Source organism: Zootermopsis nevadensis, unplaced genomic scaffold, assembly GCF_977971745.1.
Source record: "Zootermopsis nevadensis isolate Lab colony 2312 unplaced genomic scaffold, Znev_1.0 Znev_ptg000003l, whole genome shotgun sequence".
Taxonomy (NCBI): domain Eukaryota; kingdom Metazoa; phylum Arthropoda; class Insecta; order Blattodea; family Termopsidae; genus Zootermopsis; species Zootermopsis nevadensis.
In genome coordinates this window covers 4,523,414-4,540,309 of record NW_028259135.1, presented here as the reverse complement: position 1 = coordinate 4,540,309, position 16,896 = coordinate 4,523,414, and the positions used below count along the sequence as shown (strand labels likewise).

The following is a 16,896-nucleotide window of genomic DNA, read 5'->3' as shown; positions in this document are numbered from 1 at the left end:
TCAACTTACTTATAGGATATACAGAGTGTGTGCATGTACAGTATCTTTTTATTTGTCTTTATTGGCTTTCTGTTAGTGCATGTCAGGTTCTTGCAGATCTAGGATTGGTTTCGAAATTTCTTACAATGCACCACACATCAATCCTAAATCCAGTATAAATTCAGTTTAAGTAGTCTTCCTGTGTAAACCCTCATACATCAATATCCCTTTCTTGTCTCTGTTGGAATAATGTTTAGTTTAAAAAAATGATGCACCAGTCCTTTGTAAAACATTTTACACTGCAGAAACTAACCTGAAACTGGATGGCACCCACCTAGTGCTTAAAATAAATTTGTTATGAATTCTCCTTGGGCTACCAGCCGTATCAGGTGGCTGAAAGATGTTTTCATGTTTCATACACTTGACACAGCTGATAGCCCAAGAATAATTCAATATACTTGTCGCCACGAAAGCTTCAGATCATACAAAATTAAACTAATTGTCAATAATTTTAGTTCCAGCGACTTGCACGTACATGTAGTTCTCTATGATTTTACGGCGAAGCATAGTGTAAAATGTACAATTACTCAATAAATTTATTGATTCCTGAGGTAGCATGCACAACATCACTTGCTGATAATTATGATATCAGCATGAACTTAAAATTCGTTTTACTGAGGCATCTTGTAATTCTGTCAAATCAAGAAACAAACTTACTGTTACATTTATTCAGCAGTTTGAAATAATACCCGTATATAAAAATCAATGTAGATTTGTTTACTAATGATAGTACGAGGGTGAGTCAGAAAGTTTCTGCAATAAATTTCTCATTAAGTAATATGACAATGAGTATGTACAATAGTATTATTTTCTGATATAGTGCCCGTCTTTTGAAACACTCAGACCAGCGATAAAGAAGCTTATGTATGCCATCAGAAGAAAAAAAAAGTTTTTGGTTCTGTGACAATCCGCGCACAGCTGCTTTCCATTGGACCAAACAGGTTATAGATGGAACATCATCAGGACGATATGGATGATAGTTGGACACCTCAAAGTTGTCGGCGGTTTCTTTCAACGGTGTGGGCGGCAATGTGAGGACAGGCATATTAATTCTACTACAACTGGCCGGTCAAGTTAGAAAGTATTTCACAATTACGTAAAGTGTTCGTGCGTCTACCTACGCGCAAAATAAACAGTGCAGTCAACACAACAAACTGTAAAATCAATCACTGCGGAAACTTTCTGAATCACCCTCGTAATTAAGGAGGTTCTCTTCACAGATATTTATCGATGTAGGCATTAGTGGAGTGTACGACCCATGTCGATACCAGTAAGTTCTTATATGTTAATTTAATCTTCAAATTATTTTTTATGCTCTGCAACCAAGTTGTTTCCTGTGCGTGTGTGTGTGCACACGCGCCATATTCAAAATATCTTTTAAGACCTCATGGACCAGGCAGTGGTACAGACTTTACTGAAGCAATTCTATCCCACCATGGCCCTGTTGCCATAATGGTACTTGGAACAAAACAGAGTGGAAGGAAGATTGTACTGGCTGCTGGTTTTGTAGAAGTTGGAGCGAAATCAAATGCTCTTTCAAGAATTTTAGTATCATGTAGAATGTTGCCAGTTTGCTCACTCCCTGGTCTTGTCTACTCTGATGCCTGAATATGCTGCTCAAAATTCTGTAACGTCTTTGTAATCTTTGTGAATATGATTTGTTCAATGACCACTTTATCAGTCATGGTTATTTCAGTAAGAACAGTCATCTCGTCACCTGTGCACACAGCATCCTGTCATAATTCTTTTATTAGATGTGTGTAATGAATGTCTGGGCTACGTCTTTCAGGATTGACGTGGACGCTGAGGACACTCGAGTTATTTTGTACAAGTCAGAAAGAAACAGGATGTTAGCTGTCAAGTTTGTTGATGTGTACCTTATGCACCAGGACTGCTTATAATAGCAATGAAAAAATCAGTCAGTTTTTAATTTACACTTTACATTATCTTTTCTATTGTTTGCCTTTTTCATGGCTTGTTCCTTGTGCCTGTTCCAACAACTCTCATCCATTCCTTCTGGAATTTTTCCACTGGTTGTATAGTTAAGTGCTAACTTTATCAGTAGGTCGACCAAAAGGCTAGGCTCCTCGTAGGGGGATAAAACTTAAATTTATTCTGCAGTTCTAGAATTCTAATAGTTCACCTGTAGTTCCTCTCCTACAGAAAAAAAATTCAATTCCTACAAGACCTTTAACTTGAAACTGACCCGGCATGGTCATCTGCGGTTCTCGCTGTCTGACCCTTCAACTCAGAAACCTATATGAATGTCCCCTTTCAGACATGAATGGTTATTTCCAACTTGGTCTTCAGTGTCCTTCCTCTGTTGCCCTAATTGCTCACAGAAAATTTACTTCCAGTCAGTTTTGTTGCAGATTTGTGCTTAACAGAAGGTTGTCTCACCTGTTACATGGTAGTGGTACTTGCACATTGTAAGCTGCTCTCTGTTGTGGATAAGCCGTATCAAAATGTTGTAGCTTCCCTCTCCTACAGTTGTTCCAGGCCGTGGGCCAAACAGTGATTCTGCTCGCACTTCAGATAACAACGCCCTGGAAAATAAATAGTGCTCTTTATACAGCAGGAAGAATTGGCTCCTCACTGGGATCAGAGTGGTCAAGGGTTTTGGTAAGTGAGTTATGTTTGCAGGGTCTTGGGAAGAGTCCCAGTGTTGCATGTGGTTTTCTTCCAGACTGCGTATCTTCCCTGACCTTGTGCCATCTCCTCGTAGGTCATTTATCAGCATCATATTTGATGATCTCAGAGGAATCATGCTGTCATCCGTGCCTTAACTTCACCACTTCTTTGAGTAGCATTTCGGCTTTCAAATCTTGAATAATGTCCAGTTGTTGCAGAATTGTTGAAAGACTGCCTTCTTCAGAGAGAAACTTTACATTGAAGTGCCAGAGTGATGTTTTCGCCAAAGCATGTAACGATCGGATTGCTGTGATGTTTGGTGCTGGAGGTCCACGTTAAAATTCAGATCGTGGTCCTTTCAGGATTAAAAGAACATGCGGTTTGACCCTGCAGACTCTTCATCCAAAGTTACATAAACCTGTCATTCATTGCGATACTTTTTTAGAACCTTGCGTTGTCTTAAAATATCAAAGGCGGCAAATCTTTCGAATTCAAGAAAAAATAAATAAAGTAGAGGGAAAAGTAAATTTTCTGGACAGTTGTGCAGAGGTGACGTCATTAGAAATGGTGACTTAACCGACCTTAAAGGGAGGCGGGCACTTGAAAATGACAGGCCTACACGGTTTCTGTCTCCAGAATAACAGGGGCTGTAAGCATTTGAATCGTTTCATACGCCTTCATGTACAAATTACAACTGTGGAATTTCAGTGTGGGTGATCGGGACGTCTCTTGGCTTCATGCGACGTAAGGACTTTGTATTGCAGACGAAGGTATTTAGTTAGACGTTATAGTGTCAGGCCTGCAGACTGCTGTCAATCAGACAGTGCCGGTCCTCGGAAGACTTGTGTTTCACCAGGAGGAAGAGATCATGGTCCTCCCAGGTTTTCGATCAGGCCATCGAACCTCGTAAAGGGATAGGAGGAGAATGCAGAGTTCGCGGACTGTTTCGTCACCAGAAAGAGCGGCTGTCCGCAGAAGAGTAATTGCTGGAGGTCGTGTGACATAGGCAAAAGGAAGACGAAATCATGGCGGGGATTGCAGGAAGGGATAGGTGAGAAATGCACACAAAATTTTAGTCCGTAAATCTGAAGAAAAGAGACATTTTGGAGGCCAGGGCGTAGATGGAAGTATAATATTAAAGTTTATATTAATGGCGAGTGAGGATGTGGACTTGATTCGCGAGCGGGTGGCGCGCACCTGTGAACGGGGCAAAGCATCTTCGAGTTCTGTAAAGTAGGGAGTTTCTTGACCGGCTGAGCCACTGCTTTTGATAGATTTAGTTGGGTTTTAAAATAAACATCACAATTTATAAGGCCGACTTGTGCTGAGAAAAAGTATAAAATACACTATAAATTGAATATGTGACAAGTTATCAGAGAGCCAAAAACAGTGACAGAAGAAGAAGAAGAAGATGTTTGTCCTCGTATTTGTGTTGTCGTGGCCTGTGTGTAGGCAGAAGCCTTGTGACGGACATATCACCCGCCCAAGAAGTGTTGCAAAATGTCTAGAAACTGGTTCATAATTTGAGAACTTTTTTTCGACTTGGAAGTATACTAGTCCAGAACCCCTGTAACTGTTGGAATTAAAAATTTGAACTGGCCAGCAAATCACGTGTGAAAGATCCCACGCTAGCAAGTCATGTGTGAAGGTTCCCACGCTAGCAATGGTTCTGGGAGTTAGGTCATGAACACGTGTAGTACTCGAGTGGACACAGTTGACGGCGGGCTTTCAGCCAGTAAACAAAACTTTTGTACCTGTTATGGGAAGTTGTGTATAAGAAGATCCAGATTTCAAAAGTAAAAGTATTCTGTGTTTTTCTTTAATTTGTTGTTCCTAATTTGTTTATATTTATAAAAAAAATACCACGTTAACCCTGAGGTGATCCTTGTTCCCCCACTGACTCTAATTCGGGATATAACTATCTCTTGCCGAAGGAACAAAGAAAGTGACAGGCAGTGAGAAAGTATACAGGATAGTTATAAAAAAAATGGCGCCCAACTTTTTTTGGGGCTACGAGGATCGGCCACAACGCACTGTAGCGGCGTCGAGATTAGACAGAAGAGCACCGGTACAACACTGCAAGTGTCACGGGAGCATCAAACCAGCCCCCGCCTTTCCAGAAATCTGCCGACTTCGAAGTGAGCAACCAGGTTCAGGGATTCCAGCACCCGCGAGGAGACGTCGCCCGGGGAATCAGCCGCGGACCCTGGCAAGTCAATTTAAGGAGGTTTGGAGCGGGGAGGAAAGTCCACATAAGCGCTACGCGACAACCCTTCGGTCACTTCAAACACAAACAAACCCCTTCCAGTGTGTGCTCCGTGAAGTCAACCCCACCAGCAGCAACATCATCTTCGGAAAATCTTCGGAACACCAGGTTGGCACAGAGTTTAGTTAATTAAAATGTATAACCAGAAGCAGCTAAGAAACCGCTCAGTGGATGTAAGTGGTGAACCAAGGAGCTCCCTCAACACAGAGCTTGAGATTGATATAACATCACCTAGCATACGTGGTCAACCATCTCCAGTATATGACACCGAACCACAGACCGGAAAGGAAATCCCGGTAGGTGGCAGACACGGGGAAGTTATCGCGATCAGACAGTGAGAAAATATAGAGGATAGTTATAGAAGAGACCACGAGACCTCTCCGTAAGAGTTTATGGATGATCTGTATAATGAAAACCAGGCGCTGAAGTACGTATGTGAGCCAGTTCTCGCAATGCTGTGTATATAAATACATAGAAAATGTCGAATGTAAAGAATATGATATAATGCAATTTATATAATTCTGAGAGCCATTTGCACATTTAATAACCAAATGTTGCCAGGTCGAAGGCTGGACATGCAGATTTGGAATACCAGAAATGCATACGAAATTTCAGTGGGAAAAATCTTCAGATCCGAGACCCAGGTGGGAGCTGTTGAAGAGGGTGGCAATGCTGGTTTCGGCAGTGACACGCGTGTCCGCCACGAAAGAGGAAAAATACAAAAGTTTCTCACCGAGTGGCCGGAGAGTTGTGACACGGCTTCACTGCTGGCGGCTCAACAAGAGCGAACGTAGTTTCCTTGGTAGCGACGACGTGCCTGTCGTCCGGACAGAGAACGCACAACTTGCCTGTCGAGCTGAGGTCCGGAGAGTCTTGAACTGCCTTCAGACCTGCGCAAAAAGATGCGTTTGCCCAAAATTGGATTAAATATTTTTCAGGCATTTCTACAGTAATTTCGAAATACAGTAGGCAACTATTGGTTCGTCGGATATTTTTTTTAAGAATATTTCGCACTAATATCTGGGCGTAGCTTATAAGAACACAGTTATAGGGAACAGTCACTTTTTCGGGACGAGAAATTGTTTTCCGTATATCCGAAAATGAGGTACATTTTGAGTTGTTTCCTTCTTATCGGACGGAGTCCGGTTATCCGAAATCATGGGTTCTTATAGTTCGCGAGTTGTTTAGCCACCTGTGAGGTAGAGTTTGAAAGGTCGGTAAACTTCTACCGGATTATACGGAGCAACAACCCAGAAGACAGCCATGTTGTTTCAGAGTCGTTAGAGAGTCTGCGAATTAATCGAACATAATACTAATAATAGTATCTGTGATAATGACCACAACAACCGAGTGTTGAAGTAAATGTTTGGAGCTCAAGATGGACGGAGTGAGGACATAACATGACGGCTTGACGTACAAGCGCCAAGTGGTGTTGATGGGCGTGCAGTTCTGATGTGGAGACAAAGAATGCACGTAGAATTTTATGAGGAAATCTCTTTGAAATAGGTTGGAATGTTTGGCGACGTCGGGCCTTCAGGATACACTGGCAGCAAGACTTAGTGTGGATGTTGATAATGTTGCCACCGCGAATAATAATACTGTGGGTCAGCACGACTCTTCAGATTTGGTAGTTCTGGCAGCCAATTTCCAGTTTTGTGTTTTGCGCCACCGGCCTGCAGTGCGACCACGTACCTGAGTCAGTCGTGGGGAACTCGGAGCCGGTCCGATCATCGTGGCTGCGGGGTTGGAGCACTGTCGTGGTGATGGTGCCTCGATACGCCTGTGGACGAAAGAAAGAACCAGCTTCAGTGAAGCACCGACAGTTGCGCTGATTGCAAGTCGCTGAGTCGGCGAATTAAGGGAACCTTCAGCCCTGCACAGTGCAATTACGTGATTTGCAGAGATGCGGGTCGGTAAGCTGGGCGTGTGTTTGTGGTCGGTCTGAGACTGTGACCGGTCTGTCGACGATTAGTTTCTCAGGGATGGCACTGGTCCATGAAGCACCCCAAGAACTCACCTTCTTGTTTCCAGACAGAACCGGAACATTGACCTTGGCGCCCCTGTACGGGATCGTGGCAGAGCCCCACTGAGAGGACCGGAAGAGGCCGGTGGTCCTGCGGCGAGGCAGCTTGTCGTAGTGCCCCTCAGGGACACGGGACCCGCTGTGTGGGACCGCCACCCGATGCTCCCAGTGTCTGCGGCAGCAAACGTGGCGTCAGGCAGATGTAAGTAAACTTGGAAGTTTAAATATGGAACCGAAGCTAAAATTTCTTCCTTTGTGTGGTGACAACATCAGTTCACTCTGTTGGTTGAAGCAGTTTGCCGCAGGAAGTCTAGTGGGCGTTTCCAGTGCCGAATTTTGTTCGAATCTCCCCGAGGGTTAGGTTAGAGTGACTGAATGGAATAGTTTGTAGTGCACTGAATTACCAGTAGCGATCATAAATTTACGGATTCGAAAATGAAAGTCAAAGTTTCTGAGGAAACTGATTAGATTGTTGTGTGGAAGTCAGGAGCATTCTGAATGTAAATGCTGGATGTACAACAGTCGCAACCAGACAAGATGCTCATAATGAAAGAGACGTAGTTTTGCTAATTTGTGTTGCTCTGGATAGCTATATAATGTTTGTATGTAGATTGACTGTAAGACATGTGAAGTGTATACAGGTTTTTAGCGGGACAGCGGTTACATCGAACACTGATTAGCAAATTGGAAATTCTCTTTTTCATATACATCTTACGATGATTTGATTTTTAGTGTGAGAGGAGAATTCTCCTTTCTGAAAACGAAACGAAGTAAGGTTGTAAGCAGAGGTTCTCACCTTCCGGCGACGGTGTACAGCGGCCGACCTCTGTTGACGGCTTGCCCTATGCGGTTGCTGTACTCCTCATCTGTTGTCCGCGATGCCAGAAAGAAACACGTCCATAAATATCAGTCCAAACATATCAGTCACCTGAAAATTATCTTTATATCATGGCCGTAGTATTTCAGTATCAACCCCAAGAAGTCGCTGGTCTCAAAACTGCCCCAGAAACAAGGCCGTGTCCAATCGTGCTAGTTACTTGAAACTTTGAGGTCTGTTTTTGTCTGACTCCCTTTTGTTTGATATAATTTGCAAACGCGGAATATGGGTCTAGTAAGTTAAAAAGGTGAACCTGTGCTCGTAACAAGCTTGTGACCTCAAATATGAGCACAGACAATCAACTACCTGAGGGCGTCGTGTCATCGCGGTCAGGGCTGTAAGTTTTAGTCGGAGGAACTCACTGAGCTGTAAGAAAGGGCCGCGGGCTCAGTTATTGGTCCAAACGTATCAGTGACTTTAAAATATCTTCACATCGTTATCAATAGCCTCAGTTATAAGGTTCACTAAAGCTTTCGTCAGAGAGATGCTTCCAGTTTTATTTATTTTTTTCTCAATAAGCTTAGTTATTTGTACGCTAATTACGAAAACGAGAAATTTATCTTCTTCCATATAGCCCGCGAATCTGGATTTTTAACGATTTAGATTAGAATAGGAGGTGGACGGGGCCTGCCCCGCCTCTGCTTTATAAGGTTCTGAACACTTTTTTATTCGTGTTTAGGACGTGCCTTTTAAGAAAGGGAAACACTTTGAAGAAACATTCTTGTCACCGAATCGTCGCGTTAAATTACGTAATTATTAAAATGACAAGCGCAGACCTCATTGTAATGGTACTCGAAGCCTGTACCGACAAAGCCACACGGCCATTACAGTACACACTTACATTTAAAATACGTATCTGCCTTCTGAAGCATTCAACTTAAATTGTTCTTATATGGTGGATATAAGTTGACCTGAAGATGGCTGACTTCTGGGATGGTGCACCGTGTGGTCTGGTTTCATTCCACCAGAGTGCACGGCGCATCAACACAGAAGACGGCCATCTTCGGACTCGCCGCACTGAGGACCTGCAATCTCACGAAAGTGGGACTTCGCGTTGTCCCATTCGTGACGAAAGCATTCTTACAGACGACCGAGGAAATGCAGAAGAGAAGAGGGAGAACAAGCGAATAGAACGGCAACAGACCTGGGTAGTAGTACTCCGGTTGGTACACCTGGTCACGCGTGTAGGGCCTGCCCGCGACGGACACGATCCTACAACAGGAGAACACAGTTGTTGTTATAACAGGGCAGTGCACTTCAAAAGAAGAAACCAGTTTGCTCAGAACTGAACACGCGTTACGCACAGATCATTCATCCACCCTAGTGAACGTACGTTCTCAATCTGCCGTGGACACCAGTTTGTCTACTACGTCACGTAGGGGCTAGTGTTGGTTCCGGGGATAAGACAAATCTAAAACCACGAATGCATTGTTCAACATCTCTCGGTGTCAGGGCGAGACACTTCTCGTAGCTCTGATGTGGTCGTCTCCCTAACACATTCTTGAATCTGTTCACCACTTCGCGACTGATTTGACAGCGGACCGAGTCTAGCGAAAGCCGCTACAAGGCCGGAAAGTCTTTTGCGTCACTCGGTGCAGCTGCGTGGTGGTTTGCCCGTCCAACGGCCTCGTACAACAGCGATAAGGTTCAACAGAGAACACACGCCGAACTGTTTGAAAATCGCGTGACGCCTGACTCGCAGACAATTTGCTGAACAGCGGTGAATACGATGAATCAGCGTTAAGTCCGCCGACATGACGGAGTGACGGGAGCCCATTTTTGACAGTCAGAAGATAATTCTGCCTCTTTTGTTTGGCGTGTGAAACCTCTGCCGCTAGGGGGTGCGGCCTACATTCATAGTGAATCAGTGTGCCAGCCGGCATCATCGAATTAGCATTTGTTTCTTAGTTACGGGCGTTTTGGTAGTGCATTACACCGACCCTCCTACGATTTCGGAATGGCATGTGCATCAAATTTTGCCAAAGACTCGCCAAAACGGCTACGGAAACCTATGAAATGCTAAAGCAAGCATTTGGGGAGTCCGCAATGGGTCGTGCACAAACTTTTGTGTGGCATTCACGTTTTAAAAATGGCCGAACCTCTGTCGATGATGACAAGCGTTCTGGACGACCATCTTCGAACACAACGCCCGAAAATGTTACGAAGATTCGGCAGGCCATTCACGAAGATCGACGTCGTACCATCAACGACTTGTGCGACGTTGTTGGGATAGGCTATGGGACCTGTCAGTTGATTCTAAAGGAAGAACTCCACATGCGACGCATCCTGTCTGAGGACCAGAAGCAGAATCGACTTGACTTCTCGTTTGTCAGGAGCTCAAAGATCTTGCAAGAACCGACCCCAACTTCCTTTCTAAGCTCCGTGTGACTTCTTCCTCTTCCCAAAGATGAAAATTCAGCTAAAGGGAAGGAGATTTGAGACGATAGAAGAGATTCAGGCAGAATCGCAGATGGTGCTTGACTGGCTGACAAAGAAAGATTTCCAGGGATGCTTCCAGGCTTGGCAGCGGCGCTGGGATCGTTGTGTTCACTCCCAGGGGAACTACTTCGAGGGTGATGGATGAATTTAATACCTGAGATAAGTGTACGGGTTTTTATAGGCGCAGTCTTGAAACTTTCCGATCGCACCTCGTATCAGCATAAATATAGAAATTTCCTGAAGGCGGAAGTGGAGACAACTCCCGAAACGTCTTTGTAAATTATAATGTAAGATTTTTATTTCTAGACTGTAGCGCAAATCTCGATGATGGTATGAACAGTGGAGTAGTCCAGACTTGTTACAATACACTGACGTTTCGGAGGAACACACTGCCTTTATCTGAAATCAGCCCTGAAACGTTGGTAACTACCCATAAGTGTACATGGCGCTGCTATTCAGAAAACAAATACAGACGTTTTAAGAACCCTTTTTCCACTCCAGAGTCTGACTTCCGGCTATCGACTTTCATTTGTCACAGCTCAGGACGGTACGAAACATTTTGATTTCTTGAAAAGAAAATTCACCCAAAAACGCTGATTGACTAAGCACCGATGGATAGCCCATGGATCAAAAAAGGCATCGTTAAATAAACAATAAATAAGTAAGCCAACCTCATGGAGAAGAATTATAATTGCCATTGTAAAAAAATATTCAAAACACTTCTCTCGCTCGTTGGCCCGGCTGTGGTGGTAGAATTACGCCGTGGCTGATTAAAATAGCCCGTTCACCTGAAATCCTATAAACCGGCGTTTGTGTACGCCATTTTAGCTCAAACACAAACATGGAACCTGACGTATTATCTGTCGTATTAAAAACGCGGAACATTTGTGAAGAAGCAGTTGGTTTTACCTGTTGTCCGCACCCCAGTAGTTCGCTGCGCCATCTGCAACAGAACAGACATTAAGGCAGTGTAAAACAAATGAAATCTGCTGTGGGAGACGGGGAGAAACAGAGGAACAGTTGCACTCAAGTCTGATAACAATTTAAACTAATACAAAATTGACATATGCAGACAACCCCCCCCCCCCCCTCCCCCGGCCACTCTGTCTAGCCTAAGTTGTCCTTGTCGCTTTTGATTACTCTGTGATTGTCGGTTACATCAGTTTTGTATGAAATTTATTGTACAACCATGTTTCATAGTGACTTGGGAAAACTACGAAGTGTGTAGAGCAGAATGACCTTTTCTTTGGACGTATGAATACATTCACGAAAACTGATAGGGGATCTCTCGTGTCCCAGGGAGCCCTAATAGAAGCTAACAACATTTGAATGTAAGGTAGTATATTTGCGTCATATTGTGAAATAGGTTAATATTTTAATATTTTCCGTCAAATCACAATTTTAATAAGATAATAAAATATAAAATATTTAAAATATCATTTCACGTTCCGCATCGAATGATTGATTTACAAATTGGAACGTTCCGTGAAATGATATTTTAAATATTTTATATTTTATTATCTTATTAAAATTGTGATTTGACGGAAAATATTAAAATATTAACATTTGAATGCTTCAGGGAGTTCGAATTTGTCGTTAGAGTCTTTGAGTTGTTGGGGCCTAGCCCAGTCTCCACTTAGACGCGGGTGAACCGGATGGTCTTACCCTCCCGGGGCGGGGGGGGGGGGGGTGTGTTGAAGATGGCCGCTCATCTTCGCTTAGTGACGAGTTTAAAAATTCACGGAGCTTTCCTGACCTTTGTCCTAAGTAAGCAGTGCTCTGTGTATAAAATATTATCTGATATTAATATGCAAATGCGTAAATGGACAACGCTGATTAATTGGACAGGCTGTAAATCGCCAGGCAGTGAAGTGAGTGGCCTCAAAGAGAAAGGAGAAGAGAACCTGAACGCCGAGGTAGGAGAGGCTGTTCACTGGATGGAGGTGAGTTGTCAGCGTCCCTGCCCGGGAGAGAACTCATCAAATGCAGCGATGCTTGGCGTTCTTTGCACAGTGACTGCGACATTGCTGGTTTTTCGACCTGTGTTCCCCAGACCTTCGGGTAGTCTAGTCACAGGGGCTGCTAACACAATCGGCTAGGTGGCCAACCCAAATGATCTTTCGGGCCACTTTGGAAATGCATCATAACTCCGCGGGCCACATATAAAATTATATATCCCCATATTAGATTTAGATACACTATAGACATTTTTTTGGAGTGAAAAATTGAAACATAATGAGTTATTATTATTGTGTTTACTATTATTCTTACATGTAAACATAGATAATATAATAATAATGATACTAAGCGTACATTGTAAAGAAATATATAGCACTAAAAATTAAATATAAAAATATATAAATATGAATTCTCTTCTTTTCTTTGCAGTCATACTGAAAATAAGAGAGATATTAAATATATCTATTTTTAATTGTTAAATTAAAAGTCATTTTTAATTTAATAGGAGTTATTACCTGGCTGTTGTTGTTTTAAATATGTTGTTGAAGTACAGGCATATTAAAATAATTATCCTGCAGTCACAGCACACAAAACGAAACCAAAAAGCAAATTTTCACTTGAAACTGTGAGTCTGCTCTGCTCTGCTATCAACAATCAACTGTGCGTATCTAGGTATGGTCACTGCGTCACTGAGGGCACTTAAGAGTGAAACATAGAACCTGTTATATTAGATGTTCCAAGATGCACGCGCATGATGAGTTCGCAGAATATAGTTTAATTATTCTGCGAACTCATAACTGTAAACTCATGAATAAAACAGGCAATATCTGCCATATATTCGCAAGAATATTATTTTAAAATCAAAGTTATTTTTTTCTCATAATTTCGACAGATAATTTTTGAATATATGGATGCACAAATAATGTATTTTTTTAATACATTGGTTTTCACTACTTTGGCCATTATAAAATAAATATATTTTGTAAAAGTGTGATGAATCTCGCGGGCCGGAAAAATGTTCAAGGCGGGCCACATGCCCTAGCCGCTAGACCTACCCTTGGCTGCAGAGTGTCATCGTCTAGACACAAACGCCACTTGCAATTTCCTTGCCTCTTTGCTATTGAGTTACCGTAATTTCAAGACAAAAGTTTCATACGTAACTGATGTTGCTGGCTTTGGAAATGCACAATGCCAGTGGAATCAGCAAGCAATTGCCCTCGTCATAATTTGCCTCACGACCACTTTACTGAAATGCACAAGCAGCCTCAAAAGCGCGCAGGTTGTGACTGGCGCACGCTTCTTACGACCCTCAGCCTCATCCCCGAGGTCTGTCAACGTCCTTACCCTGAAGATGGCTGTCTTCTGGGCTGTTGCGCCGGTTAGGCACCGCTCATCCCTGCGCTACGCTTATTTTAAAGCGTATGTGTCGAGAAAGACCAAGCTTCGGCGTGCCTGAAAAACCTTTTCTGTCCATCTGTAGGATCAGCATTACAGAACTGATATAAGAAGTTAATGTCTTGTATTGACGTGTGTATTTATTGAAATCGCATTAAACGAATTTAGACTTTCAGTCGATGTACTGCTGCGTGTTGCCCAACGTACACCAAACTCGTTTTGGTGTAAAAGTTCTGTTAAGGTCACTCGGGATTGGATTCGAGCTGAACGCCGCGAGTTCGATTTCCGACAAGCTTTGCAGTTTTTTCCTTGTCGCCGCATCTCTGGAACTCAGGGTCCTTCCTGGGTAAATTGCCCAAGACGTGAAGGTGGTCTGCGATTCCTATCTGTAGCAGAAGGCTTGGCCCTTTGGCCTTTCGTCTTGACGGCGTGGTGCCTGCTCGTAGCTGAAGCTTCTTCTCAAAAGGTTTTGCTATTTTCGGTTTGCGTGCCATGAAGGAACAGGTTCCTTCATGTAGGACACTCGTATTTTGGTCCTTGGTATTTGGACAAGAAATTCCAAACCTAATGATAATAATAAATTTGGACAACATCCCGGGCGAACACGACATCAGGGAACTTAAGAAAACTGCCATTTTGGGATCTTCATACATCATTCGAAAGACGCTGTCTCGGGTTCGATTCCCGGCGGTGCCCGAATTTATAACTTGTGTTGGGCAAGGCCGTGGTCTAGCCAACACGGAGTTTTCCTCCGGGGGCTTCCCCTGTTTCTCCGTGGCATCCCAACAATTACTCCATTCACACACAGAAGAAGGCAATGGCAAACCACTTCTGGATCATCTGCCAAGAACGTATATGAACAGGTCCCAGTCCGAGAAGAGAAAAGGATGGAAGGATCTTGTTCATATGGACCTGTCGTCAGACAGAACACTAAATAATAATAAGATGAGGTGGTCTAGCGGTTAGAACGCTGGCCTTGTAATCCTGGGGTCTCGGGTTCGATTCCCGGCGGTGCCCGAATTTATAACTTGTGTTGGGCAAGGCCGTGGTCTAGGCAACAGGGAGTTTTCCTCCGGGGGCTTCCCCTGTTTCTCCGTGGCATCCCAACAATTACTCCATTCACACACGGAAGAAGGCAATGGCAAACCACTTCTGGATCATCTGCCAAGAACGTATATGAACAGGTCCCAGTCCGAGAAAAGGATGGAAGGATCCTGTTCATATGGACCTGTCGTCAGACAGAACACTAAATAATAATAAGATGAGGTGGTCTAGCGGTTAGAACGCTGGCCTTGTAATCCTGGGGTCCCGGGTTCAGTTCCCGGTGGTGGTCAGATTTATAACTTGTGATGGGCAAGGCCGTGGTCTAGTTTTCCTCCGGGGGCTTCCCCGGTTTCTCCGTGGCATCCCGACAATTACTCCATTCACACTCACACAGAAGAAGGCAATGGCAAACCACTTCTGGATCATCTGCCAAGAACGTATATGAACAGGTCCCAGTCCGAGAAGAGAAAAGGATGGAAGGATCCTGTTCATATGGACCTGTCGTCAGACAGAACACTAAATAATAATATAATAATAATCTAACAATAAAATTATATAATGCATGTAACACGTATTAAAAACAAAATGTATTTCGCAAATAGCTACTGCACTATATACCTTAGGGACAAGTTTTGTCTCGGGTACATAGAAGTAAATACCCTAAAAGGGGGAAATAGATGGAATAATAATAATACTAATAATTATAATAATTTAATACATGATTTTTACGGACTAACGTTAACAGTTGCAAGAGACAAACACATCCATAATGAAGACACCAAAAATGAAAATAAATGTACATTGTATTTTTACGCAGCTTGTACCATGTACCTAATTTCCGCAGTTTCGGCATTAACGTTATTTATCAGAACACCCTGTATACTGCCATTGTGGTGGAGCAGCGTGACGAAGCGTGACCCCTCCCAATGCAATATTTCAAATTACTGAGGACGTAAAAGAGATTTAATTTAAGTTGGTATTAGAATGTGTATTTCGAGGGAAGTTAAGCGACGCTAAGATAGAATAAATTCGCGTCACACCTCCTTGAAGGCTGCAGCCGTTTCGCGCGATCGACGGACGGACGGACAATGAGGCGGAGTGCAGAACATGAACACATAATAGCGACGCCTCGGGCCGTGCTCAGGTCAGCGGTGTGCACTGGCCTCGGCCTGGTAGCACAGATAATTTTCGGGCTCGGGTCTGGTTAAAACGATAGCAAGCAAACGCTCTACAGACCATTTCGGGCTTTTCTCGGGCTATTCCTTTTTCGCAAAGAAAAAGTTGTTCGTAGTTGCGCTCCTCTGTTGCTCGTGACACGTTTGGGCTCCGGAAATAAGTCCCACCGACTTGATTTTTCCGTAATTTCGCCGCCTCAGAAAAAGTTCTAGATAACACCTCACACCTGGCATTCGACGAATTTGAGCTGTTCCCCACACGCCAGAAATAACCTGACGTGTTTTAGAGCGTCATTGAATAATTCATTTAAGGATTACTGACATTACGTACTGAAAGAAGCGTGGATTAACGGTACGACAGTTGGGGCAGATTGTAAATAGATCGGACGTTTTCGGGCCGGAATAAAAATCGATCTTCAATGGGGCACGGGTAACATACTAGGTGCGATCGGAAAGTTTCAAGACTGCGCCTATAAAAACCCGTACACTTATCTCAGGTATTAAATTCATCCATCACCCTCGATGTAGTTTTCCTGGGAGTGAACACAACGATCCCAGCGCCGCTGCCAAGCCTGGAAGCATCCCTGGAAATCTTTCTTTGTCAGCCTGTCAAGCACCATCTGCGATTCTGCCTGAATCTCTTCTATCGTCTCAAATCTCCTTCCCGTTAGCTGAATTTTCATCTTTGGGAAGATGAAGAAGTCACACGGAGCTTAGAAAGGAAGTTGGGGTCGGTTCTTGCAGGATCTTTGAGCTCCTGACAAATGAGAAGTCGATTCTGCTTCTGGTCCTCAGACAGAATGTGTCGCATGTGGAGTTCTTCCTTTAGAATCAGCTGACAGGTCCCATAGCCTATCCCAACAATGTCGCACAAGTCGTTGATGGTACGACGTCGATCTTCGTGAATGGCCTGCCGAATCTTCGTAACATTTTCGGGCGTTGTGTTCGAAGATGGTCGTCCAGAACGCTCGTCATCATCGACAGAGGTTCGGCCATTTTTAAAACGTGAATGCCACACAAAAGTTTGTGCACGACCCATTGCGGACTC

General features: G+C 43.6%; 1 protein-coding gene and 1 long non-coding RNA gene across 6 annotated transcripts in view; one reads left to right on the top strand and one right to left on the bottom strand.

The window, feature by feature from the left end:
- The window catches only part of LOC110839570 (uncharacterized), a 37,200-nt gene that overhangs the window by 6,808 nt on the left and 13,496 nt on the right, over positions 1-16,896 (bottom strand). For both annotated transcript variants that reach the window (XM_022083912.2, XM_022083913.2), the window contains exons 3-9: positions 11,185-11,218; positions 8,981-9,048; positions 7,756-7,825; positions 6,954-7,131; positions 6,629-6,716; positions 5,670-5,826; positions 2,440-2,585 (exon numbers count right to left, since the gene is read on the bottom strand). In XM_022083912.2, the coding sequence (XP_021939604.1) occupies positions 2,440-2,585; positions 5,670-5,826; positions 6,629-6,716; positions 6,954-7,131; positions 7,756-7,825; positions 8,981-9,048; positions 11,185-11,218 (741 nt within the window). The remainder of the gene's footprint in view (positions 1-2,439; positions 2,586-5,669; positions 5,827-6,628; positions 6,717-6,953; positions 7,132-7,755; positions 7,826-8,980; positions 9,049-11,184; positions 11,219-16,896) is intronic.
- Positions 1,018-16,896, top strand: part of LOC110839574 (uncharacterized) — a 48,179-nt gene continuing 32,300 nt past the window's right edge. The window contains exons 1-3 of one of the 4 annotated variants that reach the window (XR_002546533.2): positions 7,031-7,161; positions 12,139-12,374; positions 13,284-14,255. This is a non-coding gene — a long non-coding RNA (uncharacterized LOC110839574). Of the gene's footprint in view, positions 1,310-2,531; positions 2,662-6,967; positions 7,162-12,138; positions 12,375-13,283; positions 14,256-16,896 lie in introns of those variants that run through there. The other 3 variants (XR_015532526.1, XR_015532525.1, XR_015532527.1) reach the window with 3 other exon arrangements.